Source organism: Anomalospiza imberbis, chromosome 21 (genome assembly GCF_031753505.1).
Source record: "Anomalospiza imberbis isolate Cuckoo-Finch-1a 21T00152 chromosome 21, ASM3175350v1, whole genome shotgun sequence".
Classification (NCBI taxonomy): Eukaryota; Metazoa; Chordata; class Aves; order Passeriformes; family Viduidae; genus Anomalospiza; species Anomalospiza imberbis.
In genome coordinates, this window is record NC_089701.1 from 8,990,034 (window position 1) to 9,012,840 (window position 22,807).

General features: G+C 48.4%; 1 protein-coding gene across 21 annotated transcripts in view; it reads right to left on the bottom strand.

Moving 5' to 3' along the window:
* CACNA1B (calcium voltage-gated channel subunit alpha1 B) overlaps positions 1-22,807 on the bottom strand; it is a 300,242-nt gene that overhangs the window by 12,609 nt on the left and 264,826 nt on the right. For 18 of the 21 annotated variants that reach the window (XM_068211531.1, XM_068211529.1, XM_068211532.1 and 15 more), the window contains 5 exons: positions 21,522-21,649; positions 14,528-14,624; positions 5,397-5,505; positions 2,821-2,928; positions 1,105-1,214 (listed from right to left, as the gene is read on the bottom strand). In XM_068211531.1, the coding sequence (XP_068067632.1) occupies positions 1,105-1,214; positions 2,821-2,928; positions 5,397-5,505; positions 14,528-14,624; positions 21,522-21,649 (552 nt within the window). Of the gene's footprint in view, positions 1-1,104; positions 1,215-2,820; positions 2,929-5,396; positions 5,506-14,527; positions 14,625-16,738; positions 16,836-21,521; positions 21,650-22,807 lie in introns of all 21 variants that reach the window. The other 3 variants (XM_068211542.1, XM_068211522.1, XM_068211541.1) reach the window with 1 other exon arrangement.

Here is a 22,807-nt window from a genome sequence, read left to right on the forward strand (position 1 = left end):
CCTGGGCACAGCAGGGCGAGGCTCTGAGGGAGCCCTGGTACAAGTCAAGTTCTGCTGTGACAAGTCAAGACCCCTGGTACAAGTCAATCCCCCTTTCCCTCTGGATGCTCTCCCAAGCCCTGCTGCAATCCCCCTTTCCCTGTGGAAGCTCTCCCAAGCTCTGCTGCAATCCCCCTTTCCCTCTGGATGTTCTCCCAGGCCCTCCTGCAATCCCCCTTTCCCTCTGGATGTTCTCCCAAGCCCTCCTGCAATCCCCCTTTCCCTCTGGATGTTCTCCCAAGCCCTGCTGCAATCCCCCTTTCCCTCTGGATGCTCTCCCAAGCCCTCCTGCAATCCCCCTTTCCCTCTGGATGCTCTCCCAAGCCCTGCTGCAATCCCCTTTTCCCTCTGGATGTTCTCCCAAGCCCTGCTGCAATCCCCTTTCCCTCTGGATGTTCTCCCAAGCCTTGCTGCAATCCCCCTTCCCTCTGGATGCTCTCCCAGTCACCAGAGCAGAGCAGAGAATTCCCCCGTGGATGTGGCCAGAGGGGCAGTGCAATTCCAGTGGCTCTGGATGGATCTGGTGGGGCCATCCACATGTGGGACAGATCTCCAGCTTGTGCTGGAAATCAGCTGGATGCTCATCCTAAAAACAATAGGTGTTTGTCCTACTGGAAGTGATTGGGCTTTCAATGCCAGTTGTGTGGAAATATTTTCTGGAATTTGTAAAAACCTGCAAACCTATTAGAGCCAAAACGACTTGGAATAATTTGTATTTTCAAAAATAACTTAAGCCTTCTATAGTCAAACTACCAGCAGCTTTCAATAGTTCTTTGGCATCCCAAGGAAATCTTTTGGTGCGCCCTAGGCCACTTTTAAACATACCATTTAGACTTTCAAAGATCAGCTGTCTTTTTTTTTTTTTTAAGATCTTTCTTTTCAAAAAAGGTAACCGCAACAATTTTTTAATGTATTTTTTTAAAGAGACTTTCAGGAGAGGTTTCCATTTTTGAGCCAGCATTTTGAAACCCTGCCTGGAAGAGCAGCCAGACCTTCTGGATGAATCCTGCTGGTGATTCTTGTTAAAGCTGCCCAAGAGGGAGGATGGAAAGACCCCTTTTGTACCTGGCACAGGCCCCCAGGGGGCTGGACTTGCTCCCTGCTGTTCTTATTCTGCTTGTAGAAGTCAAATATCATCAGGGCTGCGTAGACCTTCCCCACAGTCATTTCATCAGCTGCCAGAGCGTGGGGAAAACACAGCAGAGCCATTCCAAGGATGAAGACAAGACAGGAATAAGTAAAAACAGCAAATGGTGAAAAACAGGGAGAGGGAGGAAGCAACATGAAAATTTTGAGGGGAAAAAAGTATTAATAAAATTATTAATAATTGTTATTAATAAAGTATTTTGTTTTGTTAATAAAAATCATCATTATTAATAATAAATTATTTATTTTATGGATAAAATGAAATTTTATTTTATGAGCATAATGAGGCAAAACAGACACAGAAAAGTAGGGGAAAGAAAAATAAAAACAAAGAAAAGTTTACAACAGATTCTTCAACTCTTTGCCCATTGCTGCCTTGCCTTGGTTTGGAGCTCTCTGTGGCAAACACAGGGATTGTGTAGGAAAAAACAGGCAGGAAAACTCAGTGGCATTGTCAGCATTGCTGAGAGAATTCCTAAATTCATCCCAGACCCCCGGGCAGCCTTTATCAACAAAGCAGCCTTACTCCTGCTTCTCTGAAAGACAGTCAATGGGGTATAATGGGCTAATATACTTTTAAGGAATATTTCATTTTTTCCAGATGTTTTTTTCACCCTCAAAGCCATGGGACAGCCCTTTCCTGCCCAGCACTGGAACACTCACCATGGAAAAAAACTGGAGCAGCAGATATATAGGAATCAAGAGAGGAGGGAAGGGAAAGACTTCAGCAGTCACTACCCACTGATTTGCACCTCCTCAGCTCCCTCATTTTTCTTAATTAACAATGCCTTTATTACTCTACACTGCTTCTAATTAATCAGGAACCCAGAGCTAATCAAGAGAACAGCAAACTCTCCATTTTCTCAGCACTTTTGCCCAGGACATCACCAAATAACACAAATGCCTTTAACCCCCAAGCACCTCACATCTGATTGTCTAAGTCCTCAGCAAGCTTTAACCTTTCTTCTCCCCGTTTTTCTGGAGCTCAAATGGCAGAAATTGCTCTCCCACCCTGCAAGGCACAGGCTGGAGGCTGACAGAAATGGGGAAAAGCTCTGGCAGAGGCCACTGTCGTGGTTTGACATGTCAAACCATGACAGCCACACAGGGCACTGGTCTCTTCTGGGCACAGTTTGGGATTTGGGTTTTTCCGTGCACCGGAAATCTCCTGCAGCACAATGAAGTCCATGCCTAGAGGTGAGCTTAGCTCCCCCAGTCCCTGTGTGACAGAGCCAGGGCAGCACAGAGGCTGCCAAGGAGCTCGGCTGCCCTTGGTGTCTTTGCTGCATCCTCCGGGTGACCCAGATGGGGCTTGGGACAGAGCAGGCAAGGAGGGAAGAACCCAGTCTGGGGTTGGATAGAGCAGATGAGGAGGGAAGAACCTAATCTGGGGTTGGATAGAACAGGCAAGGAGGGAAAAACCTAATCTGGGGTTGGATAGAGCAGGCAAGGAGGGAAAAACCTAATCTGGGGTTGAATAGAGCAGATGAGGAGAGAGAAACCTAATCTGGGGTTGGATAGAGCAGGCAAGGAGAGAGAAACCCAATCTGGGGTTGGATAGAGCAGGCAAGGAGGGAGAAACCTAATCTGGGGTTCCTGGGTGTCTGGGATGGACCCAGTGCTTGAAGCACTTACGTTTGTGAGGAGGCACCAGCAAATCCAGAGTCTTCTGGGACAGGTTGGGCCAGACCAGCGAGATCTCCTTCCTCAGCTCAGCATCACACTGGTGCTGCTTCACACCGCCTGCAGCCAGGGAGGGAGAGGAGAGGGGAGGAGTGAACCCCTGCCCTGGAGCACATCCCACTGTTTGCATCCCCTCTTCCCATTCCTTGGGAAGGGTGAGCCAGCATAGCCCTTCTCTGCCCAGAGAATCCGGGAATTCTCCGTGACAGAAGTGCATGAACTCAGCAGGACCAGCCTTGCCTTGCCCTGGGAACCCTGAGCTGGGACTTAAATGTGAGCTCAAACTTATTCCATGCTTAAACTGCAGGTGTCTCTTCCTTTGCCCCTTCCCATGGAGGCAGCAGCACCTCCCAGGGGGGATGCAAAGGACCTGGACATGAATCACAAAATCCCATAACCACAGATTGGTTTGGGTTGGAAAAGACCTTAAAGATCCTTTAACACAAGCCCCTCTGCCATGGTCAGGTTCACCCTCCAATGTCCTGATGGATTACAAACCCTCTGCCACCAGCTCTTCCCAAACCCCCTGGCAATGACACAAATTCAGAGTTCTGCCCCAGCACCTCACCCTAAGGTAGAGCAGAGCCAAACCCAGCAGCTCTGCTCCAAGGGCCAAAGCCGAGCCTAAATGCGCACGTGGAAAGTGATTAAGGGCTGGTTGAGCCCCGGGCCAGCTCCCAGCTGAATTCCCCACACAGCAGGCAATTAAAGAGTTCATTTGAATGACAGAGATTATTTTTGTAAGAGCAGAGTAAGAGAGGAGGCTCTGGGTACCCTGTTACACCGTGGTTTGAACCGCCACACCAAACTCATTAGGGAGGTTTATTAAGGGCCCGTTAAACCCACTAAAGACGCAATTAAATTTAGCGCATGGAACCTATTCAAAGGGAGCTCATAACAACAAAACAGGTCAGAACCTCACACCCCAGAGCAGAGCTAAACCACAGAAATAATCCAGAGGATCAACTAAGTTCTCCTCTTGGCTCCCTTCAAGTTTGCAAAAGGGTGGGGGGAGCTTTTCCAGTTAAAAAAGGCAGACAGGTAACCAGACACTGAAAATTAAACAAACTCTCAGCATCCTTATCTAGGAGTTATTCCTCAAATAAGGTGCTGGCTCTTAAAGTCACAGGAAGTCCTAAAAGCATCTGTAGAAACGAGTGTCTGATCCTTGTCTTGATCCCACTCCTGTGGGGAGCCCCAGGCACCTCAAAATGTTGTCTTCTTCCAGCAATGCCTCCCCAAAGCATCACAGGCAAAGTTTAAGCGGCACAGGAGGGAGGAGATTAACTCAGATGTTTGGCCTAAAACCGCTCAGGAAAGCACAGCAGCCTAACCCTGCCTTGCCCCTGCTCCTGGGAGTGTGGTTCCCTCCTGTTAACTTTGAAATTGGGTGTAAGAGTGCTTAGGCCAGGCATGCCTTGACCGTGACCCCAGGCAGGCTGATGAGATGGGGTAATGACCCAGAGAAAAGGCCGGTGCACTTTGTTACACTGCAAAGTTTAATTGGGAGGCGAGGAAACGCCTGATTAAGCACTTCAATAATTACATTTTATCTCAAGGTGGAATGTGCTTCGGGGCACTTGGAGTTCCTTCCTTGCTGCCAGCACGGAGCAACTGGGGAGAAAGGACTGGAATAGTTCAGAACAGAGGTGTGGAAGCTTATTTCTGATTCAGAGCAAGGAGGACACATCCTGGGCTCCCCCTCACAGGGTTCTCAACTGGGATGGGCAAAGATTCCCACATTGCACTGCCAGGGATGCTCAGGACCCCTCTGTCCTCTCCCCAAGCTCCCCTGTCCTCAGGTGTTGGCATGGGAAGATAGGATTCCCACCTGGGGCAGAATTTCCATGGTTTTGGGAGGACACCAAACCCACAGATTTCACTGAATACTCTGAGCTGGATGGGACCCACAAGGATTAAGTCAACCTCTTCAGTGAATGGCCCATCCAGGGATAAATCTGTGTCCTTGGTGTTCCTGGCACCTTGCTGTGACCAACCAAGCCCATCTCGGGGTCAGGAGCTGGGCTGTGAGCCGATGTGCTCTCAGAAAACTCTAATTTTCCCCTGGTTTTCTTAGAGCTCAAATGGCAGAAAATGCTCTCCCATCCAACAAGGCACAGGCTGGAGGCTGACAAAGCTGGGAACATCTCTGGAAGAGGCCAGGCAGGGCACTGGTCTCTTATTGGTGCTGTTTTGGGGATTTTTCCACATACAGGAAACCTGCAGCATAATGAAATCCACACCCAGAGCAGACTTCAGCTTCCTTAATCCCTGTGTGACCGTGCCAGTCACAGAGGATTCCAAGGAGCTGAGCTGCCCTTGGTCTGTTTGCTGCATCCTCCAGGTGACACAGCCACCCCTCAGTTCCCCATCCCTGTCACCTGAGGCCAGTTTGATCTCCAGGTGACCCAGCCACCCCATCCCTGTCACCTGAGGCCAGTTTGATCTCCAGGTGACCCAGCCACCCCATCCCTGTCACCTGAGGCCAGTTTGATCTCCAGGTGACCCAGCTACCCCGTCCCTCTCACCTGAGGCCAGTTTGATCTCCAGGGCTGTGCGGATCAGGGCCATCAGCGTGGAGGTGAAGTGCACGGTTAAATCCTCGGGGGAGATGGGCATGTTCATCCTCACCAGGCGCTGGAGACAGACAGGACTGGCTGTGAGTGGGGGCCAGGAGTCCTCCCCCCACCCTCGCCTGCCCCTCTCTGAACCCCCCAAATACAAACAGGAAGGAACTTTTTGTGTGCTGAGCTGAAATTCTTCTGCACATGGATGCCAGCTCCAGGAGCAGGTTTGGGTAGAACTTCAGTGGTTTAATGAGTGATTTGCCAGCACTGCACTGCAATCCTACAGAGCTCTCCCAAAAAGAAGCCAGGTGGGAGGCTCTCATCCCATTTCCTGACTGTCTCCAGTGGTGTCTGTACTATCCAGACTGTTGGAACCCTGGCTGCTGAGAATTTGAGACTTTCTGTGCTGACAGGCACTGACCCCCAGGAGAACACTGCATGTGACCTGAGGCCATGGGGAAGCTTCCAGAATGGAAGGACAGAACTGGGATTGTAGGTGTGGAGTTTGGATAGAAGTGTGTGATATCACAGGGTGGAAAACTTAGAGTTTAAGGGTTTAGAATATAGTAATATATATAAAGCAAGATGGAGGTTTTAGGGTGGAGGCTGGTTCTTCTTCTTCACCTTCTTCTCCATGGGTTTGGGTGGTTTTGTGTAATTGGATAGAAGAGTCCACATTGTGGGCCACGGGTGGTTGGTTATTGGGTTAAAAGTAAAAATAATTTAAGTGTCATTTCTTAACTGGACAGTTTATCCTTAAAAGGCCTTGTAGAGAGAGAGACACAGCTCCATTTTGAGTTTGTTAGAGTGAAGTGCTGTAGAACTCAGGGTCTGTGAGACTGTAACAGAGATAAGAACTAACAAACATCTGAGTCCCAACAAGAAATGTCATCTCCTGATTTAATCCTGACCCTGGCAGAAAAGAAGCAAAATGATTTGCACCAGACACGTGGCTTGTACCTGTCCCACCTGCCAAAGCAGAATGCTGAAGAGAAAAAAAATCATAAATCCACCTCCTCCACCCTTTCCTACACCAGCTGACCTCACTAAATCCTTCACCTAAATCCTAAAACAGGACAAAATGGGGCCTGGCATCACTGACTGAAGTACGATGAAGGAAGGTTTGCATCTGCCACCCGAGACTGCAGCTCCATCTTGAGTGTGGCCCTGCCAACCATCCAGGTGGCCTTGCTGGGAGCAGGATGTGATGAAGACACTCCCAGTGACAATGACAATGTGAGGGCTTTGTGCAGGAGCTGTGCTGTCCCTGCAGGGGCTGGGATGGTGTATTTTGGTCCCAGCCTGAAGCACACTTGGGAACAGCTGCTGAGGCCTGGAATGTGGCTCAAGCTGTGGAATGGTTGGTAGCAGGTAAAGGTGACAATGTCCTTCCTGCTGGGGACACCTGGATTCTGGCTCCTGTCTCCTTCCCTTCAAGTCACTGAGCTGCACAGTCCCTCCACGCCTTCCCAGAGAGGAGAGGCTGGATTAACATGGCCAGGACTATAATTCCCAGCCTGTTCTTCCAATCCAAACATGGAACCATCCCTCAGGATCAGTATTTTCCAAGATCTTCAGAGCTGGGAGCAACTCATTCCCCATCACCAGCCACCTCTGCCAGGGCAAACCCATCATTCTCCTGAGCAGGAAGCACCTGAAATTGCTTTGGAAAGCTTTGACCTGCTGGCAGCAGAAAAGCTCCAAGCGCCAAGCCTTGCTGATAACCTCAGCACACATTTAAAGGATGGAATTCCCCTCCTTCAGCAGCCTGATGATTCCCCAGCTCCTCAGCTTTCAGGAGCTGCTTGAAAACATCACTGTCTGGATCTATATCAGACAAACCTCGAGGTTTCTGTTCTCCAGAGGGATTAGCAGCCCAAGGAAGTCCCTGGCTGTTGATCTGCCTGAGTACAGCCTCAAAAACACAGAGGCAGCTTGGCCTGGGCCCCTTGCTGGGGAGAGAATTTCATCCCCATCTGAAAGCTGCTTGGGCTGTTATTCCCATCCCTCTGTGTGCACAGAAACCTGCTCTTTGTTTAACAACAGCCCCTAAAGGCTGCCAGAGATGCCAGCTGCACTCACCCCAGGGCTCTGGGCACTGCAGCAGTGGGCACAAGCCTGGCACTGTTTTCAGAGATGCAGACTTTGCTGCAGCCTCTTTGCTGTCCTGGGGAAAACCTGCAGCAGAAACTCCTCTGCCGATGGGCATTTTCCTGCTGGTGAAGGGAGCAAGATGCAGGTGAGAGCAGGGACCTGCTGGAGCCTCAGGCAAGGCGAAAGGCTCAGTGGGAGCCCCAATTGCTGCTGCTGTGTTTTCCCCAAACCAAGCCCTGGCTGGGGCACAAAAACATGGCCAGGTTTTCCATCTCTGGGATAACCTTCCTGCTTTGAGAAACTTCCAACTTCTACTTCCAAAATGTATGGACTGAGCTTCCTTAGAATCCCAGACTGGTTTGAGTTGGATAAAACCTTAAATCATCTCATCCCTCCCCCTGCATGGGCAGGGTCCTTTCCCCAGCCCAGGTTGCTCCAAGCTCCATGCAACCTGGCCCTGAACACTTCCATGCCCTCAAGGAGGGCAGACCCCAATTCTGGCACCTTCTGCCAGCCAAGGAGACAATTTCCCCCCAGGGGGACACTTGTTGGTGTTGATATGAACAGACAAAGGGCACAAAGTGCTGATCCAGTATAAAATCTGCTCAGAGGAGCTGAAATCTCCTTGTTTACCTATTTACACATTTTCAGCTCTCACTACACCCTGCAGGGACAAGAGACCACTCTAACAATGTCCCTGTCACCTAAAGTCTGGGACAAACCATTGTGATCTCCCTTACAGCATGCCCAGAGGTTATTCTGTGTCTGCCCAGCCCCAGAAACAGGGAAATCAAAGTCCAGCCTCTCAGTCAGTGACAGTATCAAGTGCTGGCAACACCATGGGGGTTTTTAAGTTCACTCATGTCGAACGAAATGGGATTTAATTCCAATTCTGCCCTCAGCACACAAAAAGCTACAAAAAAACATCAATGAGAGCCCACAGTTAACAATCACAGTCCCAGAATCCCACTGGAATGGGAGAGAGGTAAGGGATGCAGAGAGAAAGAACATGCATGCGAGTGAAGAACAGGCAAATGAGGAACAATTCCCCACAGGAGAGCTCTATCCTCCCAAAAACCACCACCAAAAAACCTCTTGGTGACTGGCACATCTCAGGTCTCCCCAGCTGATTTCCCAGGTGAATTTCCAAAGGATACAGATGCAGAACACAGGCCACCCACAGCTGTACTGAGCAGTGCTCTCCTCTTCTATTTTAGCCAGGGACAGAGGATTTAGGGGAAGATTTTCCAAGGGGATTCCCACTTTTGGAAGTCTGGCTGAGCAAACCACACATTTTGCTGCAAACAGGCACCTGGAAGAGGCTCTCCCTACCCTACATCCTTGCCTTCCTCCCTGCATTTCCCTCTGCACTGCCTTTTTCTCCATCCCAGTATCCAAACTGGTCAAACAGGTAACTCAGACACCTCCAGGCCATTGGAATTCCCAATTTGAGAACCCAGCAAGGAGCACAAAGTGGGGGTTGAGTGGCTCTTCCATCAGCGATGGGCAGCTCAGGAGAGGGAAGCTGTGATGGGATAAGTCCCTGTGTCCCCTCAGGGTGCCAAACTGGGATTCACCTCCCTTTGGACAGCACTTGAGGAGTTCTTGCCCTGCCAAGGTGAGCTGCAGGTTGCACCTTCCAGCTGCCCATTTCTTGACCAAAAAAAGCCATAAAATAAGAGAGAAATGCCTCAGAACCTGCAGCAGCCAAAGCCAACAAGCCTAAACTAAAGCCACCCGAGATCCTCCCAAAAGCCGGGAAAATTCCTGCCTTGGAAGCCTCTGGCTTGAGAAAATTGTTTTCAAAATGAATATCTGGCATGTCTGGAGAGCTCCTGCTGAGGATGGAGCAGTTGGAAGAAAAGAATTGATTCATCTTGGATCCAAAATAGCTTTGCCACCACAGCTGGGGTGCTGAGGGAGGGTTGGGTGAGACATTGCTCACCCCACATCCCAAATCAATGCCCCAAATCACCCAGGGCACCCAGAGGAGCCAGGACTCAGCCAGACACTGGCACAGCCAGGAGGGATTTGATACTTGAGCGTTGTCTGGTGTGTTTTCCCAATGCCAGAAATGCAGCCAAAAGGCTGAAACTGCAAACAAAAGTCATATTAATTTTTTCCTTTCAGTATTACAAAATAACCTTGTACATAAAAATATCTCCTTGTGCAGAGTGTGAAGTTTCAAGCCTTTCCAGGCTACTTTCTAATTTCATCTGTATTTAATTCCTCTCCATTTCTAGAGTATCCATTTAAAAGGAATCCAATTGAAATCGGTAACATTTTTCAATTTCAAAATATTCTGCTTGAACCAAAATTTCTCCTTGCAAAATTCAATCAAGAACTTTTGATTTTCATCCTGAACCAGGCTAGAAGAAAAAAACCTCACGTTTTCTCAAAGACTTAGGGATAAGAATATACGGGGAAAAAATTCAACTAATTGTTTAGAGTGTACTCAACTAAAAAAAAAAAAAATTAAAACTTTCCCCCCATGTTTCCTGTTTCTTCTGCCTGAAGTTGTGCTTCGAAGCTGTGTCAGAGCTGTAGCTCACGGTTTGAAACAGGATGGAAAAAAATGAGGGAGAATGGGGAGAGGGGAAGGGAAAGAAGAAGGGAAAGAAGAACCAACCAAAAAATCCCAACAAAAACAAAAATAACTGAACCAAAACAAAGATTAAAAAATCCCAACTCTAATTTGGATCATTTCCCATCTTTCTGGAGGCCAGAAGGAAATTTTAGGAGCCTGCTGCTCCTTCCCTGCACCGACAAAGAACTTGCATCACTTGGGACTCGCCAGCCGCAACGCAGGGGCACTCGGGTGAATTAATGATGGGCAGCAGGAAAAAAAGGTGGAAATGCTTCCCAGGAGCCCTGACCTGCCAGGAAAGGAATCCCCAGCCCCTCTCCTCTGCAGGGGCGGGTGAGGAGGCGCAGCCAGCAGCAGGTGGAGTCCCCGCTCCGGTTTCCCGGCCGCGCGTGGGGATCCCTCCCGCAGCTCCGGGTTTTAATTAGGCGGATTTGGAGCTCGTTAATGCTTCTACAGGAGAAGGCCCCAGAGGCAGGAGCGGCGCCGTTGTCTCCGGAGCCTGCTAATTAACGCTGTGCTGATAACGAGGGGCTGATTAGAGGCGGGGTCGGGAGGCAGCGCTCGGTGCGCGGGGTCCGGGCGCGGTCAGGAGGCGGCCCCGGCGCTGTTTAATTGCCAATTAACAAAGGCAGCGCTAACGAGGAACCAAATCTCTGTGACAGGAATAAATTCCCTTTCAGTTTTGCTCAGGATCTGCTTGGACAATGGCCCAAAAGGCAAGGAAAGTGCTGGATGAATAGGGGAAAAATTCATCCCGGGATCGAAGGTGCCTTGCTGGATTCCAGTCTGACCCAGAAAAAGTTACAACACCCTAAATCCTCTTTCCTGGCACGTTTACCCAGAGGCAGCAGGAAGAGGAGAACACAGTGCCTGGAAAACTACTGGCACCCCGACAGATTTGAATTATTAAGAGCACCCCATCAGCTCTGGGACAGGAGCTGCTCTGGGAATGATCCCCAGACAGGAATAAATTTGGGACAGTGGAGCGCTGCTGTGGGAAATGAGGTCGAGTTTGGTGAATAAATTATTTGCTATGAATAATTCACCCCGACCTAGTTGGAATGATTCGACTCTGGTTTAATTCTGCTGGCTCTCCATGGCTTTCATCCCTCTCGCTGCATGCTGGTGGAGCAGCCCAGCTCTGAGATCATGCCAGGAACCACAGATTCCCGGGATGGTTTGGGTTGGAAGGGACCTCAAAGCTTACCCACTTCCACCCTCTGCCATGGGCAAGGACAGTGAGCAAATCCTAAGACAGCAAAGTGAAGTGAAAGAGGTTTTCTTCCCCCTTTTCATCTGATGGGATAGAAAAGAGTAAAATTTATGGAATCACAGAATCATTTAGGATGGAGAAGGCCTCCAAGATCGTCGAGTCCAAACACTGATCCATCACTGCAAGGCCACCTCTGACCCATGTCCCCAAGTGTCACATCCACATCTGTATGGTTTTAAATCCCTCCAGCATTGGTCAGTCCACCACTGCCCTGGGCAGCCTCTTCCAGGGCTTGAAAACTCTTTGTGAAAACTCTTTCTTTGTGAAGAAATTCTTCCTGCTGTCCACCCTGAGCCTGCCCAGCCCAGCCTGAGGCCGTTCCCTCTCCTCCTGTTCCTGTTCCCTGGAGCAGAGCCCGACCCCCCCGGCTGTCCCCTCCTGTCAGGAGTTGTGCAGAGCCACAAGGTCCTCCCTGAGCCTCCTTTTCTCCAGGCTGAGCCCCTTTCCAGCTCCCTCAGACTCTCCTGGGGCTCCAGCCCCTTCCCCAGCTCTGTTCCCTTCCCTGGACACGCTCCAGCCCCTCAGGGTCCTTCTCACTGTGGGTGGCACAGAACTGACCACAGGAATTTGGGTTTTTCCAGCCTCCTCCCCCAGCCCAGGGCAGGATAGAGCTCCCTGATGCCCGAGGATCCCATGCACCTTGGGCAAGCAGCAAAGCCACGCACACGGAACTGCAGAGGCTGGTCAGGCTGACCAAGGAGAACAGTTGAGAAAGGGGAACCAGAAAACAGCAGAAAGGAAGGACAGCAGCCAAGGAGGCTACAAAGAGGGGAAAATCCAAACAAAAACCATTGTGGACGTACTGAGAAGGCAACAAAGACAGGGGGAAAACACACAAAACCTCTGATGAGGACTAGGGAAAGTAGACATGGAAAGAAAAAGTGGGGATATGTGGGGCAAAAGAGCTTTTGCTGGACAGAACAGTCAGGGTTTTAAAAACCAGAGGGAGAAAGTGAAAATAGGGCAGAGACAAAGCCCTGGCTGCTCTTGGCACCAGTTGAGCTGCACCTGCAGGAGCAGGGGGTCAATGTCCCTCTCCAGGCTCTGGGGAGGGGTCAGTGCCCAGGGGGATTTCAGTGTCCTCCTCAGTCTCTCATCCACTTGGGAGTGGATGTCACCTGAGTAGCACCACGGGGGACACCTGGCAGGAGCAGGGCAGGGGGTGCCACATCCCACCACAGTCATGGGGGAAGATGCCCAGCACCAACCCATGGATGTGCTGCACGGAGACGTGGAAGAGGGAAGGAGCAAAAACCAGTCCTACCCCATGAGGGGTTAATTTCATCAGCAATAACTGGGTGAGATATGAGCCCAAAGTGCAGCTTTAATCCATGGGGGAAATCTGATCTTGTCTTAAATCCATATTTTGTAGTCCAGGGCTCTTTGATAAGGGGGAAATGAATGTGATCATCTCAGAGATGATCTGATGAAAACTCAGAGAAATCTGATGTTCACCAGACTGGAGCTGTTTGAACCCATCTCTGCCTGTGCTTGTGACACACAGACACAATCCAGAGGCTTCTTCTGAGATGGGTAAAAATTAATGTTATCTTTAAAAATCAAGAGTCTGAAGCCATTCCTCTGTACCCTGGTTCTGTGGGTTTGTTCTGTAGGGACAGACAAATTAAAGGAGATCTCAGGAAATTCTCAGGCTGAAGAAATGCCTGTGGGCACAAAGTCTGCTATGAAAACCAGCCCAAAGTCTTATTTAAAATGCCTATTTTAACATGTGATCTCTTTTCCCCTTTGTTTTCTTCCTTTTTGAATTCTACAAGATTTAGGGGGAAAAAAAAAGAATTTTATCCTTATGGTACAGCCCCAGAGCAGATCTGGTTGCCCACGTGCAAACACCTCCTTTCAGCAGGACACAGCTCTCCTAAACCAATGGATACTCACAGGTGGCAAATCCTTGGATTTCTGTGGATAATTGGTGTTTAAAATAGCTGAGACCTGGAGTTTTGATCTAGTTGGGTGCCTCAAGCTCAGTTATGGTGTCCAGAAACAAATCAAATACAGCAAAGCCACCTAACTGGAAAGATTTAAGGTGATGTTTTGTTTTCCTTTTATTTTAAATCCTGGCACGCTGAGGAAGGATCTTGTAGGAAGATTTATCTGGACTTCTTGCCTGAATAAATCCGGCCCAGGTTGGGTCTAGCTTGAGCCTCTTCACAAAAATCTTGGGTTTATTTGGTCTCAGTGAAAAGTCCCCCAGTACAGGAGGGGCTGTTGTGATGTGGATCCACTGGACTAAGTTTTGGGGTTTGGAGGTGGCTGGAGTGACACCAGCAGCCAAAAAATCCTGCTCGGTTTGGTGGATCCTCAACCACACCAGTGATAAACAGTTCTGAGCAACCTCTCCCTCTAAACTGTGAGGTTCACTGGTGAAAATTCCAAGAAATCACCTTGGAAATGAAAGTTTCCAAGCACCCTGAGAGTTTTTGGGAGGGCAGCCTGGCCTTTACTGGGTCTGCTCCATTTCCATCTGAATTTCCACCCAGGCAGCAGCCTTTGGGATAGAATTCATTCTGGGGGGTCAATTAAAAATTTTGCTAAATCAGCAATAAGCTGGAGTGATTTCTCCATCTCCCTGTCCTAAATGTTTTCTGTTCAAGTAATTTCTTCCACGAGGGTGTTTAAGGAGCCCTTCTGGTGTAGTCTCTGTTTAATTGCTTGCTCACTCCTACAGTACTGCCTACTCTAATTACTCCAATCTAATTAAGAGGAGGAAAAAACAACATTCTACTGAAGGGTTAGTGAGACAAAGAGCCCCAGGAAGAAAAATGGGGATCTAATGGGGGGTAATTTGCTAATTAGCATGGTCCCTCCCCAAATTAACCTAAATGGAAGCAGAATGAGAGAAAAGAGAGAGAAACACTGATAGGGAGAGAGCAAAGACAGAAAGACAAATTGATGTGCCAGAGTTTCAAAGACCGTAAAAAAAAGTTACCCAAAAACATTATATATATAAATATATAAAAATTAAAAAGAAAAAAAAATCAGAAGATCCAAAATCTTGCTTGGAAAGCAGAGAAAGCACCAGAAAAGTCCAGAAAAACAACACCAATGCCACAGAAACCCCACTTCAGCCACGGCACAGAAAGCTGGTGGTTGGGCAGGAGTTCCTGGGAGGTTTTCTACCTTATAGGCAACACGAGCTGGGCATTTCTTCCCAAGGCCTAGAGGTGGGGACATGTGTCTCAGCATCTCATACATGTCTGTGTAACTGATGCGCCCGCTGGGACCACAGGGATGGAGGCAAAAGCACCAGGACACAGAAATCCCATTGGATTGAGGCAGGGAAAATGGGTAAAGGGTGGGGGGAAAGGCAACACAGTGGAGCAAATGAAAAGGAGGAGAGAGAGAGAGAGAAGGGAAAGCAGACAAGAAAACAGAGATCTGGTTAATCAGATTTCTCCGGGAAACAAAACCAAACTCAAGAGGTGGGGCAGGAGAAACGAGGCTCCGCTTCCGTTGCTGTTTCAGCGCCCAACGTCTCCTCCTCCTGCAGGGGTGGCCCGTGGCCCTGGGAATGATTGATGTCCCCTGGGGAATGACTGATGTCCCCGGGGAATGACTGATGTCCCCCGGGGAAGAAGGGGTGGCAGGGCTGGGTTTGGCTGGCTGTTGGCAGGGTGGGGGATGAAGGTTCCCCATCAGCCCCCAAACCAGTCAGGTCACCATGCCAGGGAGAGCTGGGGGGCAGAGTTATGGGACAGGGCTGGGGAACACAGCGCAGCTTTCCCTCCAGGAAGCAGCATTTTGGGTTTGGCTGATGGGACAAGGGAGAAGTCAATCGTGGGGGTTTGCTGAGGGGATGCACTGGGACTGCTCCCACTCCCAGCTGAGGCTGGGATTCTGCAAATTCCTGCTCCAGCAAAAGCAGAGCCCAGCCCTGGCAGGAGGTGGGAAGAGAACCTGCTCCTCCCTCACTTTTGGTGGGGCTTGTTTTTCACCAAGCCTGCCTCAAATGGGAATTGCAGAGGTTCGGGAAAAGTCCCTCAGAGTAGCCCATTGCTGAGGGCATCTCCCTTCCGCACACAGTGGTGGTGGTGGTGGATGAATCCTGGCCTGAGGGTGCAAAACAGTGGAAAATTCCTGCTTCACCTTTATGTGCCTGTTGGGACTGGGAGCAGAACTGTGCCAATCTTCTTTTGTTTTCCCAACGAGCTGCCTGCTTATACAATGTGCAAACCTCTGCTGCCTGCCATCTGAGGAGACCCAGGGATGTTATTAATTAAAGTTTAACCCCTGGAAAAGCAAGGTAATGTCATCCTCTCTACACCAGCAAGGAAAACCTAAGCACCCATTTAAACCCCTCTTTCTGAGCAGGAACCTTCCCACCAGCCCAAAGCCCTGACATAGATCTCAGTTCCTATGTAAAGCTTTGATGGAGGAGGGGGAGGAGGAGGAGAGAACTCACCCAGCCCAAACCATCTATTCCTGACCCTGGTAACTGCTGAGATAAAATCCCACCCAGCTTTCCCAGCCCAGCTGCTGGGAGACACAGATGGGAACTGGAGCCAGTGTCCTCCCCTGGTTCCTTCCTGCTCCTGGGCTGGGGCATGGGGTCTCCTCTTTCTCTGCAGAACTTCTGAGCTCTTAATCCTCAGTCAGGTGTGGGAAACACCTGGGCTGGAGTGGAGAAGAAGAGGAAGCTCTGGGCTGGCTGCTTCCAGTCTTCTCCTTCATCCTCTGTTTTCCAAGAAACTCCCTGCCTGAAACTGGTTCCCCACTGATGCCCGTCCCATGCTGATTTCTCAGCAAGATCTGTCCCAGATCCCTCACCTGGGTTCCCAAGCACAGTGAACTTTCCCTGTGCCATGAGTAGGAGCTCTCCCTGGGTGTCCACCACAGCTTAGAGACATCATTGAAGCCCCAGGCCATCTCTGGCACCATGGAAAGCTCATCCCTCATCCCTCATCTCTGCCCAGATCCAATGGTTTTCCAGCTCAGGAAAGGGCAAGTTGATCACTCAACAATGCTACAAAGCCAAACCAAACTTGTTGCTCCCTGGAAACCTTGGGATGCCATTTCTCTGGAATATATGGAAGTGCTGGGATAATTTTCCCCAGGACTTCCCACCTGGAGCTGGCAGGATGGAAGCTGGAGGGCTCCCTGTCCCATAAACTGCCTGTCCACAGGCAGCTGGGGTGTGGGAGGAGACAGGGAAGGGATGCATGGGGGAAAAAGGAGGCAGTCAGTCAATCATTCCTTTTTTCAGGCGAGGGATTGGTTACGTTACAGTTTCTTTTCTCTACTGGTTGCATTTGCACTCGGGGGAGGGAAGAGGGGATAAAAAGAAACAGAACCAGGACTTGAGATGCTGGAGGGATCTCTGAAATTCCAAACCTTGTAGGCCACCCTATGAGGGCACTTCTTTCCTAAGCCCAGGGGTGGAGCAATTACACGTAACAAATTGTACATATCCTTATAATGAATGCGGCAACTGGAAAGGAAACACTAGAGGTTATGACAGCAAAATCCAACAGGAATCAGCTTTTCCACAGGCCAACAGGACAAATTGGAAGGGCAAAACACGCTGAAAAGAAAGGTTAGTCTGGAAAGGAAGGAGCCACTTTAACACACAGAGAGAACTTCCAACTGCTCACCCAACTTTATATCCTTGGATTTTCCTCTGGGAAACGTTCAATTCTGTGTGGAAGGCTTCCCAAACATTTGGTTTCCCTTCCCACTTATGTTTTAATTCCCTATGCCTGAGCATCAGCCTCCAGACTCTGCTGCCCAACACCCGGAGCCTGCAGGCCACAAAGAGCCTCTTCAATGGATAATTCCTGGGATTTTATTACAGCTCTTCAATGGATTCTTGCCAGGATTCAAATTAGCTGCTTTAAAACCTTGGAAACCTCTCCCTGCCACTGTCACCTCCTACATAACCCCAGCAGGGCCATTCCTGGGCAATGAGGAATTTGCTGGGAGAGCAGAAAGTGTCACCTCCAGAGCCATGCTGGGCATTGGCACTGGGAAAATCCAGCTTTCCATAGCAGAAGGAGAAATCAGACACCTCCTGGAAGCTTTATGGTCACTCTCATTAACTCCCCACAATAATTTCAGCTAATCAAACAGCAGGATTATATTTCTCAATCTTTTTTGTACAACCAACTCATAGGTGAGAAGAGCCGAACTTCAAAATTACCTCTGAAAAAAACTGGGATGCTTTGGCCTCCCCGTATTTATTTTGGTGCACTCTGTAAAGAAGGCTGGAATGTTTTGGGAGAACTCCTTCAGTGTTGCTGCTTTTTGGGCTGTGAAGAATTAAGGTCTATTCAAAGCCTTTCCCAATCAAGTGCAAACTATGAATTTGAGAGCAAATGGAACCATGCAAGTCTTGGCTCCAGGCCAACATGTGGGTCTAAAAAGGTTTTGGTTTAACTGAGGCACCAAATTTACACTTTCCTTACAATTTTAGAAGGATTCTGGAGAATCAGGGTGTGGAAAATATGGCTGAACACTTCCCTGAGCTCTCCAAGAGTCTGTGGAAGGCTGGAAAACGAACAGATGCTTTGCACTGGGAGATCATGGTACAAAATCAGGACAAACAGGAATCCTTTTCCAGGTTCAGAGAATTCCAGAATGGTTTGGGGTGGAAGGACCTTAAAGTCCATCCCATTCCATAGGGACACCTTCTGCTATCCCAGGGTGCTCCAAGCCCCTCCAGCCTGGCCTTGGACACTCCCAGGGATGGAGCAGCCACAATTTTTCTTTAAATCTGATTTTCCTCAGCATCCCGTTATCCCAGAGCTCCCTTGGGAGCACCTGCAGCTCCTCCTGAGTACTCTGGGGCAACTGATGGCAGCGGGATGGCCAGAGCAACATCACCAGTATCTCCATGGGGTGGGCACTGGGAGAGGAATAAGACAGATAAACAACTCCCTTTCTGTAGGTTGAACAAAGAAAAGCTCCTAGAAATCCAATTATGTTTTCCTTCCCTATTCATCCTTAAATCCTGTTTGCCCTCCTTTCTCAATTAACTCCCACCAAACCACCCTGTGCTCCCCATTTCTCTCATTCCCTCTTTTTTTTTTTTTTTTTTTTCCCACCCCTAAATCCAGCTCATACTTACACTCACATTCCCATACTCACCCCTAGGGAAGGTGGCACAGCTGGAGTAACAACTCCCAGCTGCCTTTTTTACTTGAATTTGAATGTTTTTTTCCTAGAAAAGTTTCCAGGGAGTTGCATTTTGTAACAAAACCAAAGGTGATTTCAGAAATATGGGTAAAATACACATTAAGTTGTGTTTGAAATAGTATGTAGATAATAAAAATATAACAGTTGCGGAGCATCTTTTCACTGGGGGTCTCAAGCTGAGGAAAGTGGACAAACACTGTAATTCCCTTTTTCTTGGGATAATCAAGGAAGAGACCTTGGAAGAAGTGATCAGTGAGTGACCACATTCAGCTCAAATCATGGAATAATCAAATCAGAAAATCATTTGGGTTGAAAAAGACCTCTAAATCAGAAAGGTCTTAAATCAAAATTATTGAAAGCTCAGTTCTGGCTTAAAGTGTGAAAGGATTTCAGGCTTGTGGAGATTTTAGGCGCACTTCTGAAAATGTGATCTCAGTGGAACTATTCACACTCAATAACTTCCCACCAGAGTGAAAAGGGAACTGGGTTAGAGGAAAAGAAAAAAAAATCAAAACCAAAAAACCTAGAATTAGCATCTTACTATCTGACATCTTCTGCATTAGCAGCTCTGGGAGTGGAAAGGTTTGGCCCCTGAGTGACTCAGAGTTAATAGAGCGAGAAATCTTCCTGTAAACAGTGCTGGTGCCTCTTCTGGGTGGAAAGTTCCTGAATATAAACATTAAAAATCCACATTGATCCCATTTTTTCCCCTTGCAGGTGTGTTCCTCCTCCCACAGATGTAGAGCCAAGGCTGTTTTTCTAAGGAGCAACCAGGCACTGCCGAGTTTTCAGCCTCATTGAGATTTTCTAGTGGGAAGAGACAGGATTGGATTGGAAAAAGGGAAAAAGAAAAGCTATTTATGCCTGCTAGATCCCCACAAAGGATTTGCTGTGTCAAAAACCTCATGGGGATGAAAATCTGCCTGGAGATTACAAGCTGGTAGTAAGTGTGGAGTAAATATTCAGGTTGGTAGTAGGGGTGGCTTGGAGCAGGTAAAATCCCCCACAGTTCAGAGAAATGCAGGGTTTTGGAACAAGTTTCCATTTAAAGTTAGGCTAAATCATTTGAAGTGAGATTTTAAAGCAGTTTAATTGCATCCTAGCAGGGAGTTTGAGATGTTGATTATCCAAACACTCCCTGCCTCTGTCTCTGCTGAAGGGAAACAAAAAAGAAAGGAAAGATTGGAAGAGCTGGAGGCATCACAAATCCAGAGCAGATTCATGGCACAGGAACTCGCAGAGAGGAAAAAAGGGATCCAAAATTAGCAGAGCTTTAAATTAACAAAGACTCTCCCAACAGGCAAATTCCCAAACAGAATATCAAGGGAATTATTGGGACCTGGGACAGAGCATCCAGAAATGAGAATAACCCCATCACCAGGGCTGTGGTGCAGCAATACAGAAAAGCAATTTATTAAATCAGTCCTGCACTAGAAGTGGTCATTGGCCAGGGCCATCCCCTCAATTTTAAAAAATTCCTTAATTTGGGGTCTGTGCTGCTGCTCCACTGCTTAAGCCCAGTGTGCAGGTCTCCCTGTGTCTTGGAAGAAATAAATTTTAAAAAATAAACCCTTAAAATAAACATCTCATTGTCCAGTGTGTGAAAACCATCCCCTCCTTTAACCCCCTCATAAATCAGGAATATTTTATCAGAGAATTAAATATAATATAAGAATTAAACACTTCCAAACTTTGGCCCATTTCATTTTATCCTGATCATTTTGCACATCTTATAATCTCAACTGCAACTCCAGAGTTAAGTATTACTCAAAAGGCCAAAATTCCCACATAGAGTTTGATGTCATTACAAGGAGGCTTCCAGGAGAAAAATGTAGTGTTTAATGAGGAAAGGCTGTTTGAAAAAATCCCATATTTTCAGGAAACCACCCTAAGGCAGAGGAACATCACATCATTCCCTCTGGGAGCGGGTGGGAGGATGGAAGCAGACCCTGCAGGACCTGACTCAGATGCAGCCCGGGCTGTCTGCGCAGCATTTGGGAAACCACCAAGGTGGATCTCAATTAAAAAAACGCTGCACAAATGCAGCGTGAACCTCTCCCACTCCCTCAAGTGCTGCCAACAGCCAGAGATTTGCGGATTTGCATCTCCGGATGGGATGCAGGAAGCAAAAGCTCCTTTTGGAAGTGCTAAATAGCTTTTCTCTACGGCCAGTTAGGCAGGCTCGGTGGCACTGAGGCTGTTAATCTGTTCATTTTTGGTGCTTTGCTTTCAGGGGTTGTGTGTGCGTGAAGGAAACGCCCTTGCAGTGACAGCAGGTTTGTTCCTCTCCAGGGCTCAAGGAATTGCAGGATTTAACAGCGGCGTTACCTCAAATCCTGGAGTTGTTCCCGTTAAAACGGGCTCAGGTGCAGCATTACAGCTGCAGTGTCCCCTCTGCAGTTTAGTAGATTTAGGAACTTTTCCGAGTTTGGTTATACTTTTTTGTAATTCTTTTATGTCTATATGAATTGATTTTGAATTATTAGATAATTTTATGTAGTACATGTTTTTAAATTCTTTGTGTTTATGTGTTAGTAATAAATAATTAATTGTTGTTTTGTTTTGAAGAGTTACTTGTTTTATACTGCTGACGTTTGTTAATACGTTACTTAGTGTAAGAGATGGTATGAGCGTGTTTGTTTAACTAACACTTTGTTTGGTTTAATTGAGTTAAGGTTATTTTTGATGCTGTTTGTGGTGAGAATATTGTAGTTGTAATTTTTGAGTTTTGTTTTATGTGTGAACAGTATTATTATAATTTGGATCATATTTTTTTGATTTTTTTTTCTTTACATTTTTGTTATTCTAAAGTTGTTAAGTTGGGTGTCAGTAATGAAAGTTTTTTAATGCTGCATGGACTGGTTTTGACATTTGTAGGGATAGTCCCTTCTGTCCCACCCCAGTGTCCCCTCGTGTCCCACCCCGGTGTCCCCCTGTCCCACCCCGGTGTCCCCATGTCCCACCCCGGTGTCCCAGCACGTACCAGGCTGCGGGGTCGTACTCAGCCCACACCCGGACAAACTCGTCCAGGTGGTGTGGCCCGAGGATGGAGGAGTCCCGGGTCAAGTACTCGAAATTGTCCATGATCACTGCCACGAACAGGTTCAGCATCTGCAGGGAGGGAGTGGGGATGGGGCCCGGGAGGGCAGGGAGGGGGAAAAGGGAAAGGAAGGGAAAGGAGAAGGGAGAAGGGAACAAAGAAGGGAAGGGAGAAAGGAGAAGGGAAAGGAGAAAGGGGAAGGGAGAAAATGGGAAAGGAAAATGGAAGGGAAAGGAGAAGAGAGAGGAGAACAGAGAAGGGAAAGGAGAAAGGAGAAAGGAGAAAGGAGAAAGGAGAAAGGAGAAAGGAGAAAGGAGAAAGGAGAAAGGGAGAAGAGAGGAAAAGGGAAAGAAGGAAGATGGGAACAGAGAAGGGAAGGGAGAAAGGAGAAGGGAAAGGCAAAATGGGGAAGAGGGGAAAAGGGAAAGGGAGAGGGGAGTAGAGAAGGGAAGGGAGAAAGGAGAAAGAGGAAGGGAGAAATAGGGAAATGATAAAGAAAGGTAAAGGAGAAGAGACAGGAGAACAGAGAAAGGAAGGGAGAAAGGAGAAAAGGGGAAGAGAGGAAAAGGGAAAGAAGGGAGAGGGGAGCAGAGAAGGGAAGGGAGAAAGAAGAAGGGAAAGGCAGAAGAAGGGAAAGGAGAAGGGAGAGTGGAACAGAGAAGAGAAGGGAGAAAGGAGAAGAGAGAAGGGAGAATGAAGGGAAAGAAGGAGGAAGGGAGAAAAAGGGAAAGGGGGAAGGAAAGGAAAATGGGAAGGGAAGAAGAAGGGAAGGTAAAGAGGAAGGGGAATGGGAAGGGAATTTTAAAAATTAAAACCTGGAAGGGAAGCATGCATGATTCCCAAAACTGGATGTTTCTACAAGGAGCAGCCTCAGCCCAGGGAGAAACTCTCGGAACAGAGCCCTGGATCCCTGGGAATGCCACTGCTGCTCCCTTCTCTCCTGCCCATTTTTCCACATCCCCATCACTGGTGCTGCCTCCAGCATGGTCCAGCCTGGATCCCAGCTGGATCAGCCCTTTCCCTTCCCTTCTCCCCTCCAGCACAGCCCACACAGGGGTTGCAGCCACTGCTCCTCCAGCCAGGAGATGGGAACTCTTCCAGCACGTCCAGATCAAGGCACATCAACACTAGAACAGCTGGAGGAAATCCCATTCTCCAGCCTGAAGGTGCTACTTTAGATTCATAACAATTCCAGCCTCCCAAGGTCCCCAGAAAGGTGAGGGGCAGGA